Genomic DNA, 21,484 nt, shown 5'->3' on the forward strand with positions numbered 1-21,484 from the left:
TTATATTTTTAAATGCCCTTACAGAATCTTTTTTTTTTTTTTTTTGCCCTTTCAGAATCTAAACTAATGTCATCCTTTATTGTTAGATTCTACTCTTCTGTAAAATAGCTGTCTCTTCACAAGTACAGGTGTTCCTGTGAGACTTTTCATAAGTCTAAATGGCATAAAGCAAAGAAATAATTACTATATTAACATATATGGAAGCTTTCTAAAGCATTCTCAGGCCCCCAAAATTACCTCTTTTAGGCTTTTTGCTAACAGATACACAAAATCAATCAAGGTACAACACAGAAGCCCACAGGCCCAGTTCAAGGCTATGAGGGCTTGATGCTGAGATGGGGATGTGGATCCCGGGAAGGAGCGTAGTGGGGCCCTCAAGCTGCCCAGGGCACGGACTGTCTCTGTGACCGTTCACTGCAAAACAGACACTGAATACTGTTTTCACTTGTCATCATGTTTTTTTTTTTGTAAAAGTGGATTAACAAAATCCACATCTTCTTTGGATTTCCTTTGGCTAGTGAAAACAGTTACTCATGCAAGTCTTTTGTAAAAGTGCAGACTTTTGAAAAGTAGGAGTACCTGTAGTGAGAGTGTTTTCAATTTATTCAGTTCAATGGGGTAGAGTGAGGGGAGAGATCAGATCACAACTTTTAAACAGAATTTATTATAGAATAGACTAAACTCTTTGAGTTTCTTTTAACTATTTCTTCCTTATTTAGTGAGGGATTTGTTTGGGGAACACCCTTTTAGTTGTAAAGCCTTTCGCTATAAGCTGCATTTAATAGGTATCAGTGTTTGTGGATTGAATTGTCAGTACAACTTGGGATACACTCATGGTGATAATTTCCAGACCTGTTCTTAATGTCATGAAATAATTTCCAGCACAATGTGGGTTTTCATTTTTTCAAAATTAAAATAAATTGCTTATACTAATATGTAAACTGAATAATGTCTATAGGGGAATAAGGAACTAATTTGTCCTGAAGATGATTGTGGAACATGACAAAGAAGTTAATAATGAATAAAGCAAATCTCTTTGATTACACTTGATTGCATAGTAGCTTTTTAAAATTACTGTTTTCAAGTAATATTGCCTATCACATGCATTCATGAGTGGCATTTTTATTTCTAACTAATGTGGATTATTGATGTTGCTTTTAATTAATGACAAGTGTTTTCTACTATTGCAAAATTTCTATGTTTAGATGAGAATTGAAAAATATTTGAAAATATACTCATGAGGAAGTGAACTGATTTTTGAAAAATATTCTAAAATTTTTTTTGTTGCATATCTGAAATGGAATTTGATGAATTTTTTCATTAAGTAAAAGGTCAGAGACAGTGAAATTAATAGCCAGAAAAATAATTTTGTTCTTATAAGATGTAAGCTTTATAAAAATGTGTTTTTTGAAAGGTTTTCAAATATATAATGATTTTCCTCCTCAGAAAAAGATGTTAACAGAACAGATCGAACAAACAAGTTTTATGAAGGCCAAGATAATCCAGGGTTGATTTTGCTTCATGACATTTTGATGACCTACTGTATGTATGATTTTGATTTAGGTAAGTTCTCCTCTAATACCCTAATTTTAAAAGATTTATATATATTTATTTTGTATTTGAATTTATTAACCTGTTAAGACATATGTAACAGCTCTGTGGGTTAGTTTCTATAGTGATTGTTCTGCTGGACTGGAACTTAGAAGCCTATGATTCCTAGATGATGCGCTGAAGAGCGCTGAGTCTCCACAGCATACTCTCGGGGCATTGTGGAATATTTTAAATTTTTGAGAGAGATAGTGGCATCTGTAAGGATACTGCCCTGAGTCCAAGCTGAAGTAGTTCAGAGTTTCAGCATTAGACCTCCATATTCCTCCTGATAAAGTTAGTTTTTGCAAAGCAGGGCTTTTGGCCTTGCTGTGATAATAAGCAAGTACAGTATGAAAATAGGTGAAGGACAAGAAGTGAGGATGGTGGTATCCAGTTGGATTCCAAGCTTCGAGAAGTAGTGCAGTGTCAAGAGGTGCTAAGTTCACGGGACATAAATAGTTATTAAGTTGTTTGGGTCTGAGTACTTAATAAATGGAAATGTTAGTTATTTCTTTAAGCCCAGGGCTGCCTTAGAAAAAATTACTAAGACGTTAAGAGTCTGTGAACTGAGAAAGTTTGGGAACCTTTGAAATGCTTTCCTGCCTTGTGAAGGAAAATACTGATGTGATATCTTGGACGAGCCATGCAGATAGTTATCTAGGCCATGTGGAGCTTTACTCTCTTTCCTTGGTAAGTGTATTTCCTACCAAAGTGGGTTAGAAAGACAAGCTGGAAGGGGCAGTAGTGGATTGTGTGGAGAAGGTATAATGGGTAGAAAATCTAAGGAACTAATATTTTAAGGGGTAAGAGAATTTACGCTGTTTCTTAAAAGAAAATTCTTTAAATATTAACCTTTAAGTATAAGTAATGGAAAAGTTTCTCAGTTATCTACCATGTGAGTGATTCCCAAGTAGAGAATAACAGAAATAGAGGTTTTCCAGATTATTTTCATAGAGCTAAAGACATCTTTTGGAGAAGATAGTTGGATATTTAGCATATTAAATCTTAATGAACCTTGAATTACGGTATATTTTCCTCACAGCTTGTATCTCTGTGAATTCCTCTTCTTTCATATTTTAGGGGAAGATGTAAACTCTTTTGTGGATCTTGAGGCATCAGCCTCTTTGGTGACACTAAATTGAAAACCACAGATTTCTCTTTAAATTGTAAAATTTAGCCAGCCCTATCTATCACTCCTCAAATTGGATCATTGAAAACATATTGCTAGAGTGTTTTTCAGGTTAGAACATTATCATACTTGATTTTGACTCATTCCCTTTTGATGAAGTAGGGAAATAATCCCAATTTTATGAGTAAAGTTAAATGTGTCTTAGAGTGTGACTCAAGGTTGCACAAGTAGTCTATGTTGGACTGGGAAAGAGACCCAGGTCTTTATTTCAGGCTGGCGTTTTTATCTCTACACATCTACCATGCTGACCCATTGTCATTTTACTATGGGGACTAGGACCATAGTCTTAGGGAACAAGAGGCATTGCCCTGTACTCTCAGGTAGATAGTTTTGAGATAGGAATTTATGCATATATTTAGGAGTTCTTGAATGCTCAGTTTTTTCAGGGCATAGTCGCAGACCAGCTAATTGGGTAAATTGCTATCTTCATTTGTCAAAGGACAAATGTTCCTTAACAGGAACACAGCAAAGGTTTCTGTTTAGAACTCTGGCCTTGTGAGGACCCAAGGTAATTTTCATAAAGCAGTAGACCAAATTTCTTGTGTTTTGCCATGGCAAAGTAACCTAGGCTGTAAATTTACTCCTGTAGGTAATTTTATCATATTGAATTGTTTGGGGTCATAGCCCATATAGATGAGGTATGGATATATTTACATCGAATTCAGTCTCATTAATGGTGAAGGAAATAGAAATTACCAAAGCAGACAGAAGAACCCAAGGAAGAACAATTTTTAGTTAGTGCAAAGTCACTAAGAATGTTTCTATGGGAGGTATCTTTTTAAATGATACATGTACATAATGATGATCCTAAATAACCAATAAAACATTAAGCTATACTTAAAATACTGTATGTAATAAAGCAGTGTCTAATTTTAAAAAAATGATTTCCAACTCCGAAGATTATTTTTTTTACTTGATTCTCTAAGGGCTAAGCTTCAGTTAACCTGGAAATTGACCTATATGTAGGTGAAATTTTTCTTTTCAGTGTAGAAAGGTATACATTAGGATGATAAGGAGTTCATTTCTCACACCTCCCCCCGAAACAAATTTGCTATGAAAATAATTTTAGGGAACTACTTGAGAAATTGTAGTAGTGCTGATTAAGATGTGCATCAGTCAGCACTATTGCAGGATCTTAGTGTCACTGAATGCTAATTTAAACAGCTTTAATCTTTCTTTAATTAAAAGGAATTTGTACATTAATTCCACCCCCGCAACTCATGACATACCCCAAAGAACATCATGTATAAAATAAAATAGATTAAAAGCAACTAGAGTATGAAGATTAATTTGACTACTTGCTTCAACTAAGGCTGGTATAAGAAATGTGGTAGTGATCCCATATAAAAGCTGAAGACTTAAATGATTAAATTAGCTTCTTAGAAATTTTTATTCATCATAACTTCATAATAAAGCACTTTTTTCCCCAGACGAAAGGTGCTTTGTAAATCTTTTGAATTGCACACTTTGAAATATTTTTTATAGACAATATGCAGTTAGACCCAGTAAACTAGTACTCTTTTGCACTTTGTTGAATTCAGATGAAATTTATTTATTTTTTACATCTTTTAAAAGTTAAATTCAGTTTGCCAACATATAGTATAACACCCAGGGCTCATCCCATCAAGTGCCCTCCTCAGTGCCTGTCACCCAGTGACCCCCTCCCTCCAGCCACCTCCCCTACTGTAACCTTTTGTTTCCCAGAGTTAGGAGTCTCTCATGGTTTGTCTCTGTATTTTCACACTCAGTTTCCCTCCTTTCCCTTATAATTCCTTTGACTATGTCTTCTATTTCACGTATGAGTGAAACCATTGTCCTCCAATTGACTTACTTCACTCAGCATTATACCTTCCAGTTCCATCCGCATCAAAGCAAATAGTAAGTAGTCATCCACTCTGATGGCTGAGTAAAATTCCATTGTATATATAGATCACATCATCTTTATCCATTCATCTGTCGAAGGACATCGTGGCACCTTCCACAGTCTGGCTATTGTGGACACTGCTGCTGTGAACTTTGGAGTGCAGGTGTCCTGGTGTTTCACTACATCAACTTGTAATATACATCTATGAAGGCAAGGGAAACAAAACCAAAAATGAACAATTGGGACTTAGTCAAGATAAAAAGCTTCTGCACAGCTAAAGAAACAGTCAACAAAACTAAAAGACAGCCTACAGAATGGGAGCATATCAAATTTCTTTCATGCTTTAATTGGTTTAGGCTTTATATTTGTCATTGCTTTCTCTGTGTCAGTGCCATGTAGAAAAGTGCTGATAACAGTTTAATCTTCCTTCCAACCTATTTCTTCTTTTTTTTTTCTTTAAGTGTTTTTATTAGGGTTCTCCAGGGGAACAGAACCATTACGATTATGTATATTTATATATTTTTAATTTCTGTTTATATATATATATATATATATGTATCTATATATATGTATATTTAGTATAATTTAACATATATATACAGAAAGGGAAAGAAAAAGATTCTTCTAAGGTATTGGCTCACATTATGGAGACTGGGAATTCCCACAATCTGTTGTCTGCAAGTTGGAGACCCAGGAGAACCGGTGGTGTAGATGCCAGTTCAGATCTGCAAGCATGAGAACCATGAGCTCTAAAGGCAGATCAGTGTCCCAGCTCAACAGCCAGGCAGAGAACAAATTCAACCTTTCTTCATCGTTTTATTCTCTTCAGGCCGTCGTCAATGGATTGGGTGGTACCCAATCTTTTAATGGCTCAGCACACATAGATTTTTGTAAATTGTAAGAATGTAAGCTTTGGGCTTGCACAGACTATATGACTTCACACTACATTTTGGGGAAAAAAACCCCTCTATGTACCTTTAACAAATATACAAAAGTTACCAAAGTTGAATGATAATATATATGTAAAAAGGCATAGTATGAACTTTTTGTCCCTTTGTTCAAGAATGTGTCTTAAATCTGAAATCAATTGTAAAACAGGAAAATTGAGAATTTTATTTTTTAATAACTAAAAAATAAGCTTGGCATGTTCAGTTGGAAAGCAAAACCAAGACTTTTTGCTTAAGTGAGGGGCCTGATATCTTTCCAGTTTTTCTTTTTAATCATGGGCTGTAATTGTCATGGCTGAGAAATTAATAACAGCATCAAGATAAAGGTGGTCAGAGTGGTACTTTCAGGTACAGAGTATTCATTGGATTAAAACCAGTTGCTAGCATTAATTGTGCATAGAGTAACAAAAGAAAGGCAAAAAGAACATAATGACTATTTTAATGAAAGTGCATAATTTTGGTATGACTTCTGGTGTAGATTACCAGTGATCTGGTGGCTAAAGCAGTTGAACCCTTTTTCATTATTTGTTTTGGCTTGTTCATGGCAGTTAGGTGCTGTTGGCTGCTTGGCCCCTGAAATATTCTTCCCCTTGAGTTTTACAACACTTTTTTTCCCTTGATTTTTCTTTTTCCTCTTTACTTCTGATTCTACTCCTACTCAGTCCTTTGAGTATATACTCTTACCTTTGATGTTCCTCTGGGTTTTCTCTTCACCCCTCCTCTTTATCATAATAATTTTGCACACTATTTGTTAATGTTACTACCCTCACTTGAAATGATGTCTAAAGTAAGACACATAATAGCAGCTATCTATCTATCTGCTTGACATCTCAGTCTAAAACAGCTCCTCTTTCTTATCTGATTACTGGACTTCCTCCTTGTTTATTTTCTTGGTAAATGTCAGTATCTACCAGTTTCTAAAACCAAAGAAAAGGTGAAATTATAAGTGAAATCGTGGTGATATACACAGAAGGATACATAAAGTTTAGGTTCTCAGAGTCATGATTTTTTTTTTCTTTCTTAGGGTATGTTCAGGGAATGAGTGACTTACTTTCTCCTCTTTTATATGTGATGGAAAATGAAGTGGATGCCTTTTGGTGCTTTGCCTCCTATATGGACCAAATGGTAAGAATAGGGTCTCCTTCCTTTAATCAAACTAATTTTGAAAATTTAGGTTGGGTAATCTTATAAGGTTGATGTTTGTATTTGGCCAATTATGGTGGAATTAAAAAAAATTGCTCCCATGTTTGTTTCTTTTTTTAAATAGCCTTTTCAAGGGGCTTGAAAATGTGGACATTGTTTTTAATACTAAAAGTAGATAGTAAGTGCCTGTAGCACAGGAATAATCAGAATTTAGTATCAGTGAATTCTTGTGTTCTGCAGAAGAGCTATGAGTCATTATAGAATATTGATGAAATAGATGAATTCAATGCCTGTGAAGTAGTTGAGCTTTCATATCACCTGCTTTGGAGATAAAGCTTAGTCATGCCAAGTAATATCCTTACTTTTTGTGAACATTTTGGGTTTTGTCATTATAGTAACTGATTTTTCTTCTAGATCTGTTTGAACTATTTGTAACAGTGACACTTTCTTAGTAATTCATTTTTATTTTTTCAGAAGCATGTGATATTTAGAGTTGAACTATGTTTATATATACATATTATTACAAAGGACATTTTATCTATTGATAATAGCTTGAATTATCGATCAATTCTGGGACAATAGCACAGAGTATTAACAGGGAAATAAAACAACAGCCTTCTCAAGTAATTTATTAGAAAGAAAAAAAAAAGAACAACAGAGGCCTAAGAGTAGATAAAGGCATATGAAATCCAAAGACCTGACTACATAGGTCACTGTACTGTTTCAGAGAAAAACTAATGTATTTGATGCTGGACCTTGATGGTGGGTATTCAAATGGCTTGGTCGCAAGGGGATAAATATTTTGAATATGTAATCATATAAAGTGTTTCCCTGTAATAAAGGTTATAATTCATTCTCTGGGATACAAATGTGGAATATAGAAGTAACCTCTCTTTTTTCCTTACTTCTGTTCTTCCCCTCTTGCTGGCCAATTTTTCTTTTCCAATTTTTCCCACTTTTATCTATTTCTTCAAGTCTCTTACCCATGGTTCCAACTTATCCTCACTTCTACTTCTTTTACAAATGCATATTTGATAAGATTTGATAGTTTAAAAATATCTTTACTATAAATAAGTATTCAAAGTACATAGTTGTGACCGTGAGTTAATGTTTTGGATTATTTGGAAAGATTTATTAATTGCAGTAATCTGCTAATATCATAGTTTGTCTTCCTTACCTTTTTGATTGATTGATTTTACCTGCCTTCTTAGTTCCAATTACTCCCAAGTGCTCTAGAAACCTGAGGCATTTGTTATAAAGGTCTGTACAACTGATACTAATTGTATAAAAGTTGTTGTCTGCCTTTCTTGTGTTTTTGTTTATCCTCTTTTCGCTAGAGCTAGTATGTTCCTTGATAAAAGGGTCATGTCTTTGTTTAACTAGTTTTCTGGTATGCTTCCAGAATCTTCCTAATGCCAACATGAGGTTTTTGTGCAACAGATTTTTGTAGAATAAACACATGAATATTTCCCCAGTGCTTAGTTTAGACCTTTCCTTATGGTAGGTATTCCAGAAAAATTAACATGAACATACTGCATTTAGATTTTTTTTTTTTTTTTTTTTTTTTTTTTTTTGCATTTAGATTTATATAATAATAACCTTCATAAAATTGAGCCAGTATTGGCATGTTCAAAAAAATTGGCTTATGATGCCATATATATATATATATACACATATATATACATACACACATATACACACACATATACATACACACATGCATGCGTGCATACATATTTGTGCACGTATTTAGGTCTCAAATATAAAGATTTTTAACATCTTTAATATACACTCTACAGTCTTTTTGTCACTTTTGTGTATGATGGTACAAATTCATTCTTCTTTTTTCATATAGTAAATGTTCTCTGTGCTTGCCTTTTCCATTGAGGATGGTCTGGGGATTTTTCTAGTCTTTATTCTAAAAAAAATCTCTTAATATATTGTCTACTAACTTTTTTTTCAATTTGAATAAAAGGGTAATGTTGCAATCAAAATAATCTGCATGATTATTTTTTACTGCATTGCTGTTGGTTTGGTGTCCTTAAATCTCTACTGCTTTTGACTCCTTCTTTTTGTTTTACAGCTTTACTTCATGTAAGTTTTTATTCATTTTGTGATGACTGAACCTAATGTCCATAGATTTACTTTTATTATATTTACTCCTATCTCATGTAGGCATAGGCATAGACTGTGTGTCTATTATAGAAATATTATGGAAAGATTAGCAAAATGATCTAATAAACTTTCTTATCCTCACCATTCATTTTGCCGTATACATTAGTTCTTTCCTTCCTTCTCACCTCCCTCCCCATTAATAGACACGTGTATATGTATATATATGCATATAGATGTATATGTATGTATACGTGTATATGTGTATATGCACACACACATAGGTATTTGTATGCACACACGTGTTTATTTCACAGATATGGTTGAAGCCGCTTATCCATTTGTATATCCATTGTTGATCTCATTTTCCTTCTCCCGGAGTAGCTACTTTACCAAAGTTGGCTTCTGTCATTTTGGGAGTGCTTCATTTTATAGCTGATTATGCCATGTTGGTTGGTACTCCCAGACAAATTACCTTTGGCCGTCATAGTAAAAATGATGCTGCTAATCAGAGAGCTGATTTTGCCTTTCTTTTACAGGTCTATGTGGTAAATGTGAAGCAATAATATCCCAAAGACTTGTGTCAGTCTAGTCAACTAGTTCTTTAAGGCATAAGAGAATAATCCAATTTTTTTTTAAGATTTATTTATTTATCTTAGAGAGAGGGTGTGTGTGTGCAGGGGGAGGAACAGAGAGAGACGAGAGCAAATCTCAAGCCGACTCCCTGCTGTGGGGGGTTGGATCCCATGACCCTGACACCATGACCTGAGCCGAACTCAAGAGTCAGATGCTTAACCTACTAAGCCCCCCAGGTGCCCCTAGAAATCAGTTTTTTTAAGAATCAGTAGCGTTAAATTTTTATTTTAGTTTAGTTTCCTTTCCAAGAATAATGCTTTGTCTCTGAAACTTAAAAAAGAAGTTTGAGGGAAGAGATGTTGTCCTTAGGCTTTTTTTTTTTTTTTTCTTAGGCTTTTTTTATAAGCATTAGGACAGTAGGTCACAGAGGGTTTGGGGCACATGGGTAAAAGGGATTGGAATGTTTAAGGAGACTTACGATTATTTTGGTCTCCCCATCCAACTTCCAATCCTTGACTAAAGTTTTCGTAAGGGAGTCTACGCAACTTTGCAGAGTTCTCATACTTTGTGACCTCAGGACCCAGTCCTTCATACTCTTAAATACTATTGAAGACTCTGAGAGTTTATGTAGGTTATATCTCTTGATGTTTATCTATATGAAAATGCTGAAAAGTATATAAATATTTATTAATTATTTAAAAATAACAATAAACCTTTTTATACTTTAACATACATTTTTTATTTTTTACTTTTTTAAAAATTTATTTATTCATGAGAGACAGACAGAGAGAGAGAGGCAGAGACACAGGCAGAGAGAGAAGCAGGCTCCATGCAGGGAGCCTGCCGTGGGACTCGATCCCGGGTCCTCAGGATCACACCCTGGACCGAAGGCAGTGCTAAACCGCTGAGCCACCTGGGCTGCCCCATAACATTTTTTTAAACGAAAAATAACTTTTCCAAAACAGAAACAATTTTTTGAGAAGGATTGTTTTCCATTTTCTTTGATGTCTAGTTTAATGGAAGACAGCTGGATTTTCATATCTGCCCCTATATTCAGTCTACTCTGATATCACTCCTCATACAGCATTTAACCTTGTGGGAAAATTTAAAGTGCAAAATGCATATACTATTTTAGAATTGTCATGAAAATGGTTTTGACTTCTCAGATTCCCTAATGTCACCAAATTTAAGAAGTAATTAAAGTAATTAATTCTTCAAAATAAGGTATATGTTACAGCTAAAATTAATTTTATTTTATATGACAATATGAAGAAATATTTAACAATGGAAGTGATCTGATAAAAGTTTGTTCCCAGATGTTTGTTTTGTTTCACCAGGTTTCTTATTTGATGTAAGAAATAAGTGTATCAGTCTATAGTTCTGCATTCTTCTTTATCTAAGTGAAATGAATACAGGAAAAAAAATAATCCTTAGTTTAAAATCAAGGGTTCTCTTTTCCTCTTTAATGTTGCCATAGCTTTTTAATTTGTTGTGATAGTTTAAAAATATAACCAGCGTGGTATAAGTGCAACATTTGTCCTTAGACTCTTCGTTTAGTTATCAGTGCTTTTGTACAATAAAATGTTTGTTTTATTTATGTGGTGACATTTATTTCTCTTTAAAGCATCAAAATTTTGAAGAACAGATGCAAGGCATGAAAACCCAGCTAATTCAACTGAGTACCTTACTTCGGTTGTTGGACAGTGGATTTTGCAGTTACTTAGGTAAGTTTAATGAATCAAATTATGTACCCAGCACATTCTAAGGTGATTTACAGAAAGAAAAATGTAAAGCACTATATTCAAGGTACATATTACCCTATTGCTGTTGCCTAAGTTCCTTTGAGGAACAAAAGTGTGGGACCAAACTGTCTTTGTATAATTGTGCCTTAAAATAGTTTGTTCATAAAATGACTTATTTGTTGTTATTTTATGGTTTTCTTTAAACAATTTTTTTTAAACAAATTTGAATTGTTTCTTGGCATTAGTAGAAGGTAATTAAATTTATAGACTTCTAATAAGCTGCATAGAAAAATTTGAGTTTGAAATAGGTCACTGTATTCTGAGATAATCAGTGTAAGGGTAAGCCATATATGTGTGTGTGTATGTATGTGTGTGTGTATATATATATATATATTTTTTTTTTTTTCTTTCTGTTTAGAATCTCAGGACTCTGGGTACCTTTATTTTTGCTTCAGGTGGCTCCTAATCAGATTTAAAAGGGAATTTAGTTTTCTAGATATTCTTCGATTATGGGAGGTAAGTAAATTCTTAAATTATTATACAAACACTTCATTCTGTAGAATATAAATGGATCCTAATAGCCTAACTGAAATTTCTAAAGTATGTTACAAAGTTGTGATGGTTTTGCGGTCTCTCCTTAATGATCTTGAATTAAATATTTGGTCTTCGGAGCATTTTCCTGTAAATCACAATCCTCATGAGATTTGGGGCCATGAGTCTTCCCAGAACCACTTTTCTAGACCACTCATATTTGTGTTCTTTCCTTGGGAGATTTAACTTTATGTGAGGCTGCCACATTCTGGTATAGATTTGTACAGAGTTCAAGGAAGTTTTGACAGTTGTGATGGCACTTTGTAGTCTGAAGTATTGGGAGGGAGCTGTTTTTCTTTTTTATGATTTTATTTCTTCATGAGACACAGAGAGAGGCAGAGACACAGGCAGAGGGAGAAGCAGGCTCCATGCAGGGAACCCAATGCGGGAGTCGATCTCAGGACCCAGAGATCACGCCCTGGGCCCCCCACTGTTTTGCTTTTTAAAAAAAAATTTAGAGAAAAATGCTGAGAATAATATAGCAAACATCTTATGAATATACAATCATTTACTTAGTTTCTACCTCATAGATATTTTGCTTGTTTGCACCAGCAGTGTTGCAATGAACATCTTATTTAACACTAAGGCAAGTATCTTTTTTTTTTTTTCAAACTAAGGCACGTATCTTAATATTCAAATTTTCATGTATATCTCTGAATATGTCCTTAGAATAAATTTCTAGATACCTCTGAATCAAAGACTAGTCAGCTTTTAAGGCTGCTGATAGATTTGCCAAATTATTCTCAAGAAAAGATGAGGAATGATTATTTTCCAGAATGGGCATACTGAAGGTAGGAAAGGCCACATTTAATCACTCTCAGCTTGGACTCAGACCTGATTACCTTAGCTAATTACTTGGGTTGAGGAAATGGAACATAACTGTGGATTAATGAACAAGCAAACATCCCATCATCCATATTTAACATATGTAAACATTTTGCCATATTTACTTCTATTTTTTCTCTTTTTTCCCCCAAGAAAAGAATTAAAGATATAGCTAACATCTTCTTTAATCTCCACCCCAATCCCATTTCCCTCTCCCCAACTCTAGAGGATATTCATGATCATGTTTTTGATGTATATCCTTTTATTCATGTTGGACTCTTTTATTTGTTAACTTGATAAAAAATTATTATTTTCTTCTAAAATATCTGTTGTTAACAGATCAGTGTGCTTTTAAAATAGAATGTTGAGTGTAATGACTAATTGCTACCTTATCTTTATAAAGGCAAGGGATTACAGAAATTCTTCCAAGGAAGAAATGGGGGAAATAATCCATCTGGATAATAAATAGACACATATAGTGGAACCCTTGTGTCCTCTGAGACTTTTACAGCTGGAAATTGGTCCCTATACTTTTGGTGACCATGCTACCATTAAAAGTGATGTGCTGTTTGAAGGATCTCCTTGCTTTGTGTGTGATGGCTTCCTCTGTTTGAAATTAGAAGTAAAACTCACATATTCCTTAATTTGGAATTGTATTTAATTGAACATAATTCATTTTTGAGGGCCGTTATGAAATTTAATCTCAGAGGTTTGATAATTAAGCAAACTTCTCAACTTCCTTTTTATAGGATGGATTGAAAATATTGTTACTATGTAGCTAGAATAAACCTTGGTCTGATTACCAAATCCAACTTTTGAATGAAAATTTTGAGGTTAATTGCATTGTAATTAAAAATTGAATTTAGTCCAAAAATTATTCAGCTTGATTTACTTTTGATGAAAGAAGTAAAAACATTTCATGTATGCATTTAGTAGTATTATTTATGTGGGTCTTTTTCTCTTCCTAGATAAGATATTATTATGTACATTGATAGGAAATGAAGGCTTTAAATTTGAGGTCATTGTATTTAAGAAGTGTGGCTATTGATCAAATATTTTATCCATTTAGGTATAAATTTTGGGTAGTTGATTCAGTTTTTGTCACAATCAGGGACACACTGTGTAATGTAATATAATGTAGAGCTATCTCTGGGTGGTTTTGATTCCATGTACTCTTTAACTGAATTTTTCTTTCATATCCACAATTTGCCCTCCCCTGCCCCCCCCCGCCGAGATTAAAGGTGACTTACAAGTGAGAAACTGAACTGAAGGGTCAGAAAAATACTGAGAATGCCTCTAACCCTTATACCTTAAACTCATGGATGTAGCTTCTTAATTAATACCATTTATTATATAAATTAGGCTCAGTCATATCTTACTGTAGTTACCTAAAGGGCCACATATGGAATTAATCATACTCACATAATGTTAAACTTGATGTTAGTTACCTGTGTAGGTAAAGGTAAGACTTTACCCCCAATTTCCTCACTAGAGAAACAGTGTCTACTCCATCTAGGCCCCTTCTGCGTTTCATAGAAGTCATTCAGAGTTCAGCATTGTTTCTGTGAGGAAAATATTGTAGAATTGATATAGTGTACTAAATAGTTCTATTTTTTTTTATAGGTAATGTGGACTGAACTGCCATGCAAAAATTTCCATCTTCTTCTCTGTTGTGCTATTCTCGAATCCGAAAAGCAGCAAATAATGGAAAAGCATTATGGGTTTAATGAAATACTAAAGGTAGTTATTTCTTTAATTTAAATTTGAGTATTTTGGCTCTTTCGTCTGTTTGATGGTACTGATATACAGAACATTTTCTTGGAGCTTTATTGATTGAATCCCTTGAGTAAAACTTAAATTATATCAATAACACCTAATATTAGGACTGGCTCTCTGAGAATGACAGTTCAATGAATACATACTGGCCAGTTATTTTTACCTGGGTAATTAGGAAGAAAAGGAAATTCAGCAAATTCTCTTCTGTGTAGTTTAGTTTTCTAAAAAAAAAAAATAATTGTCTTTTGCTTATAACTTTGAGATAGTAGACTTGGGACAGCTGCTAGATTTAATGTCCCATAAGTTTATTAGCTATTCTTTAACTTTAAAACTGAAAGATAGATTGAATTTCCTGCTGATTTGTAGTATGAATACTTTTATTTTAAGGATTTTATCTGCAATGAAATATATCTGGTAATAAATTGTTTATATAGTAGAATATAATAGTGCTTTTAGTTTCAATTATCATTTTATTTTATGGATTCATTTTAGCATATCAATGAATTGTCCATGAAAATTGATGTGGAAGATGTACTATGCAAGGCAGAAGCAATTTCTCTACAGATGGTAAAATGCAAGGTATGGTGCAGTGTTTTAAATAATTGTAAGATTTTTTGTTTGTTTTTGGTGGACTGAGGTCAAGAAAGAATTTTTCTTCATAGAAGTATAATAAATGGCAATTTTAGTAAGCTGAAGCAGACAACAAGCATTAGTTAGCATTTTGTTTACCATTATTGATTTATAGCACTTAATTGAAAATAGTCGATTAATTATGCTAGATAAGAAATAGTATAGCAAAATGGCAAACATAATGAAACCGTTTCAGCAACAACTAAAGAGGCTGTATTATTCAGTCTGACTACAGACTGGAACCTCTTATTAAATGATATCCCCAAATAAAGACAGATGCTAATCAGAAATAATTAAGCAAATGGTATTTAGAGTGTCTTTACAATTGTACTAGCCAAGTTCTTAGTCTTTCTAAAAAAAATTATGACCTAAATTGTTCTCTTTGAGGTATTTTGGCTTTTGCACTTTTATGAGAGTTCTGTTTGGTCTTTGTGTCATTTGTTCATGGTTCCAAATACTTACTTTGGTTCACTTCTGCAAACATTTATTTGGTAGCTGTTCTGTTCAAAATATGCCAGTGAGACACTTCTTTAAGGAACCTTGTACATTGAGGGAGCAAATTGGAGTATAAATAAGCTCTCGTTTAATATCTAAGATTCGGGGATCCCTGGGTGGCGCAGCGGTTTGGCGCCTGCCTTTGGCCCAGGGCGCGATCCTGGAGACTCGGGATCGAATCCCACATCAGGCTCCTGGTGCATGGAGCCTGCTTCTCCCTCTGCCTGTGTCTCTGCGCCTCTCTCTCTCTCTCTCTCTCTCTCTCTCTGTGACTATCATAAATAAATAAATTAATTAATTAAAAAAAAATAATATCTAAGATTCTATAATAGCAATGAAATAAATACTAACTGTTAAAAAACTTAACATTTGTGAGTGGTAGGGTGGGGTGGAGAGTGACTAATTTGGGTAAGAAGATTAGGGAACTTATGAAAAAAAGTGGTTAGGATTTCATTTGGAGTGGATAAGGAAGGTGTGAAAAGATACATAACTATCACACTGTTAGAATAAATGTTCAGATTCTGGAATCTACATATCTTGAGTAGAAGTGTTATTTTGTGAATACTTTTCCTCTATAGGAATTGCCACAAGCAGTTTGTGAGATCCTGGGACTTCAGGACAGTGAAGTGACAACACCAGATTCAGACACTGGTGAAGATGAAAACATTGGCATGACTCGTTGTCCTACGTCTACATTTCAGAGTGACTCCTTGCCCGTACTTGCCACTAGTGGAGCCAGAGATGACAGCCCAACACAGATAGCAATGTCCCCAAATGTTAGCAGATTAACACCTGCATGATCATTCTTCTTGCTTAATTTTTGAAGAGACACTTTGTTGCAGCCTTTTGCAAGTACTTGAAAGGTGGAAATTTAAAATCTTGGTATTGATCATGCTTTAAGGTTTATGGAAAGAAAGTGTACTGATGTTCTTGCATTAAAGCTTTACAAAGATTTAAACTAATTATTTTTGTAGTTACTTCTACCAAATAGCCTTTCCTTTTCAATAACATTCCTTAGTATTTTTATAGCCAAGTACATTTTATTTTCTTGCTGATGAACTGGAATTGGATAAATATTACAAGTGGATGAGTTGGAAATTATGCACTTTGAAAAACATTCACTTTGTTTACTCTAAGTTTAGTGGGTTTTGGATTTGATTAAATTAAATGTTGGGCCTTTCTATAGCATTCTAAGCTGAGAAGTAGATTGTGTTACCCAAGTGATGAAATAAAAGAATTTGTTTTTCTCTATTGTTTACAACAATACTCAGCTTAAATATTTATGCTGGTTGAATGTGACTTAAATTGGATATTTTCATCAATGCAATTTAATGTGTAGATAAAAAGAGCTATTTCAACCATAATAAGTGGATTGGCAGTATATTTTTTACATTGAAGTTTTCTTCACTTGTATATAAAAACTATATAAGTACTTATTTATGAGTATAAAAAGGATAGGCATATTTTCTTTAACTGAATAAACTTGACTATTGATTTATATGATCTGATTTGACAAAAGTAATACATAGCTTCAGTATGAGATCTTTTTCAAAACTATTTTCTTAACCAAACATTTATTTCATGAGACTACATTCAACCCTGTACCTGGTGTAATTTTAAAATTAATTGCTTGTAACCTCATTTTACTAATAATGTGTTTATTATCTTTCCTAATAATGCATTAACTGATTAATCAGGTCTTTAAATTTTTATAAAATGCTCTTTGCAAAAAGCTTGTGTCAAAAATTTCAATATACTATCACGAGTCTCAAAATAATACTTTTTTGTATATGAATGAAGCTGTTGTTTTTACCATGCAGTGTTGCATGATTTTAAGTTATGTGAAATTAACATAACTGATTCCGTTTTATTTGTAATTTGTTAACTCTTGTACATATCATTAAAATAAACTTGAAGTTGAAGTAGTGTTTTCAGTTAAATTACACTTTAGAAGTAGTCTGCTAGTTCTGCATTGGAAGGAAAAGAATCCAAGTTGGCCCCCAGCACATTTTCTATTTTTTTGTGATTGAAACAATCATTGGAATGAGTTATGGACGTGAGGAAGAAATACGACCCCTTTTATAACCAAAAACAAATTTTCATCAGCATGGACTTGAGCATAGTGTTGTCTTGGAGGATGTAATTGTCTGACCCAGGAAAGCAACTCCTACAATTGATGTTAATAATGTAAAATAAAAGTTAGGCATTTCTGAAGTGGTCCAGGAGATAGATTTTTTTCCCTCCAGAAGACGGAACCAAATGAACTTTTTTCCTACTTGAGTATTAACTGACAATCATGACAGTAGAACCATTAGATTTTAGTTTTTAATATCATATGTGTGTTATCTTTCATCAGTTAATAATGAGTAAGCCTATTTAGACAAAAAAAGTAAACGGATCAGACACTCGGCGTCTCCAGCCTTTCATTTCCTGCTGTTCAGGAAATTGCTTAGAACATCTTGATGTCCTTCTTGTTCTTCCTGGACAGGGACTTCAGGGGAGTTTTTCTCCCCCCCTCCGCTATGTAATGTCATGTCTACTTCGGAGTTAAAAAAAATCTGAACACATTTAGTAACTTGAACTTTTGTCAAGTTTTATTATACAACTACTTGTTAAAGCATTTTTACTAAAGAGTCTTTATTTCCATCTTGCTCATTGTTGATGGAGAAATAATAATATAGCACAATGCTGGATAAAGTCTCAGTGAGAATCTACAAAATTGAGTTAGCAGATGCTATATATAAATTTGAGCTATTGAGATTGCTAAAATAGTCCAGGTAAATTGGTTGGTCTAACTTCTTAAAGATTTATTTCAGTTTTCACGAGGTGTTCTGTTCATACCCTGATAACATATAAATTATTATGTGCTCTATTATATGATATTTAATGTTAAAATTTAATTCCTAATTTAACTGTAAGAAGTATTTTCATTTCTAATATGAGAGTCTATGGGAAGGAAGCCTTTTGCATTTAAGAACGTGCCTATTTTGATTGTCCCATGTGCCTAGGATTCTTCATCTCTTTGTAAGTTAAGAACTTTAGTCTTGGTGATGACTAGAGCTTTTCTGAGTGAGGAAAAGAACATTTTGGGAGCATTATGGTGATTCTTGCTGAACCTGCCATTTCCAAGGATTTTTATGGATGCTAAATCTTAACGGGAAATTCATATAATTATGTCCATTATTAAAGGTAGTTTGTATAAAGTAATACAAAATGTTTATTGAAGAACCTAGAAATTTACCTGACTTGTGTATCACCGTGTAACCGGATGACATCCTTCTAGCTTGGATTTCTTTCCTTGGGGGCTTTCAGAAGATGTATGAACCTCTCACTGTACTTGAAGTTTTGTGTGCATATTTCTGGGGACAGGTCATAGTTTCTCAAAAGTTTCTCTAATTTTCTTCATGCATCCAAGGGTTTCTTGAGCCTCTGTGAAGTTAGATTACCACCATTATATGTTATATATCATAGGTTCACAATTTGACTTAAGGTTAGGTAGACAAGTCCCTGAGGTGGTTATTATTTTTTTTTTAATTAAAGATTTTATTTATTCATGAGAGACACACAGAGAGGCAGAGACACAGGCTCCCTGCAGGGAGTCCACGTGGGACTCGATCCCAGGACTCCGGGATCATGACCTGAGCCCAAGGCAGACCTCAACCACTGAGCCACCCAGACATCCCAGACCCTGAGTTTTTAAAAAAGTAGTTTCTTGATTTTCTAAGGTGGATTTACCCTAGTTTGGACCACCATTTTTAGTAAAAAGTGATGACCATTGTCATGGCCTATTTTATGTAGATTTTCCTCCCCCATTGTACCTTTTGAAGATAAACTTCTGGTGGTATTATTATTTCTAAACATGAAACAGGATTAAATTTAAAGTGAATCTGAAAGGTTTCCATCAGTATCTAATGTCATTCCCTGATCCTAAACATCTGCACCTATCTATATTTTAATGTGAATACACCGCCATTTGAATAATGCAATGCATGTGGCCTGTTCTCTTGGGTTTTTCGAACACGGGGATTTTAACTTGGAGATCTTTGAGTTTTGTTGTGATCACAAATAGTTTTCTCACTGTTTTGTAAAGAGAGTCCCTATTAAGGTTTATCCATCTTGACATAGGGAAAAACATTGTGTTGCTCTTAGAGGCAAAGGTGGGCTGGGGTAGGGCAATCAGACCGGACGTACTTCTCTTTTTGGATTTCCTTTTTTTTTTTTTTTTTTAAAGATTTTACTTATTTATTCATGAGAGAGAGGGAGAGAGAAAGAGGCAGAGACACAGTCAGAGGGAGAAGCAGGCTCCATGAAGGGAGCCCAACGTGGGATTTGATCCTGGGTCTCCAGGACCACGCCCTGGGCTGAAGGCAGGCACTTAACCGCTGAGCCACCCAGGAATCCCACTTTTTGGATTTCCAAAGCACTCTTAGCCATGGGGAATTGCACTGTTTACAATCTCCCTGTAAAGAAAAGCTGATTATAGTCAGTGTCTTTTTCTAACAACTCCTCAGCATTCAGAAATACTGTATTTGCCTAAATTTAGAATTGGAATGTTAGAATAATAGGGGGCCAAGCTATTAGATACGGCTTTCCATCTCAAATACGTCTATGTTATATTGCTTCTCACGTGCGAAAGAAGAATGAAAAGAACATTCCAATAAGCTTAGCTGTGATCAATGAGCAGTCCGTTTGTGGCTCCGCTTTTTTAATTAAGAAGAATTACTAAGCCTAGAGATGGGCTTTTGCTGTGACAGCGAATAGATGTTTCCACCACTGCTCGGTGCTGATGGGGGCACCGGTCTACTACCGACCCCTCGGGTTTAGAGACCCGAAGAGCGCTGGGCGTACACTGCGTTAGCTGCTGTATGGCCCGATGGTACGACGACTGGGACCTCTTCCCTGAGCCTCACGGGCTCACTTTGTAAAGCAAATTGCTCTCCGCGATTACACCGCATGCTGCTGTCGCCGTGGGCACGGCCCGCAGGCTGCCCCGAGGGACGTCGGGGCCACGTGCTCTTCGTTAGCTGGGCCAAGTGCCAAATGGGCCAATGGAGCATTTGCTGACGAGGAGGCCCTTAACAGTGAACAGCGCCTAACCGAGCCCAGATAGACGACGTGAGGACCAAATTGTTGGGTTTTCGGAGTGTGTTTAAGTGCTTGCTGTACTCGTAGTAGACGGGCCCTGTGAACACCCAGGTGCTCCCCCAGCGCCCCCCTGCCCCAGGAGGGACGAAGCTCAAGATACATGCCTTTGTACCTCTCAGGGTGTGAAGGGCTGAGAACGGGATTTTATTAAATTGCTCCATTTCCATTCGACTTCTGACACGTTGGCACAGGCTCCCTCCGTCGGCTCAGGGGGCTGCTGAGGAGCTGACAGGCCCACTGCCCGGAGGGGCGCCCGGGGGACGGGGCCCGCGGCTCCCCCAGCCCCGCTCCCTGGCTCCGCGGCTGTGGGCGTCGTGTGGAGCGGAGCGTGTGCCAGGGTTTTCCGGTGGGTGAGTGTGGAGAAGGGTGACACCCTGAGAAGGGTGATGACTCATGGGCCCCCCGCCTTGGCCTTGGAGGAGGGACTGCGGCCGGCGGGCTGGTTCAGCGGGGGCACCTTGGGCCGCCACGGCCCCTTGATCTCGTCCCTTGGCCCGACGGGGCCACCGCCACCCCTCCCAGACCTGAAAGCCCCGTCCCCTAAGCTCTCTTTTTAAAGGACTCGTGGAAAGGGGGAGCCTTCTTTTTTTCAAAAAAAAAAAAAAAAAAGTTGGTGACATTGACTTTATCAACCCCTCTGTCCCACCCCGAGGAGCGTCCTCTTGGCCCTGCCGGTGGCCGTCGCGTGCTCTCTGTGGCGGAGAGGCTCTGCTTGGTTCATCTGTTGGGGACCTCGGCGTTCCTGTGTCCGGAGTTCCTCGGCCACGTGGGGTCGTCGGGGATTAGTCTCTGGCCGCCGGGTCGGCGGCGGGCTCGGGTCGGGCCACGGTGCTGCGGGTGGCAAGGCCCCCGCCCCTGC

The 21,484-nt window shown here is 35.8% G+C and overlaps 1 protein-coding gene across 2 annotated transcripts in view; it reads left to right on the top strand.

Annotated features, from left to right (window-relative positions):
- TBC1D15 (TBC1 domain family member 15) overlaps positions 1-17,402 on the top strand; it is a 68,688-nt gene extending 51,286 nt beyond the window's left edge. For both annotated transcript variants that reach the window (XM_038550022.1, XM_038550023.1), the window contains 7 exons: positions 1,447-1,563; positions 6,615-6,715; positions 11,046-11,145; positions 11,582-11,679; positions 14,203-14,319; positions 14,848-14,934; positions 16,059-17,402. In XM_038550022.1, coding sequence (XP_038405950.1) covers positions 1,447-1,563; positions 6,615-6,715; positions 11,046-11,145; positions 11,582-11,679; positions 14,203-14,319; positions 14,848-14,934; positions 16,059-16,280 — 842 coding nt within the window. In that variant the 3' untranslated portion in view covers positions 16,281-17,402. The remainder of the gene's footprint in view (positions 1-1,446; positions 1,564-6,614; positions 6,716-11,045; positions 11,146-11,581; positions 11,680-14,202; positions 14,320-14,847; positions 14,935-16,058) is intronic.
- The last annotated feature ends 4,082 nt before the right edge of the window (positions 17,403-21,484 follow it).

Source organism: Canis lupus, chromosome 10 (genome assembly GCF_011100685.1).
Source record: "Canis lupus familiaris isolate Mischka breed German Shepherd chromosome 10, alternate assembly UU_Cfam_GSD_1.0, whole genome shotgun sequence".
Classification (NCBI taxonomy): domain Eukaryota; kingdom Metazoa; phylum Chordata; class Mammalia; order Carnivora; family Canidae; genus Canis; species Canis lupus.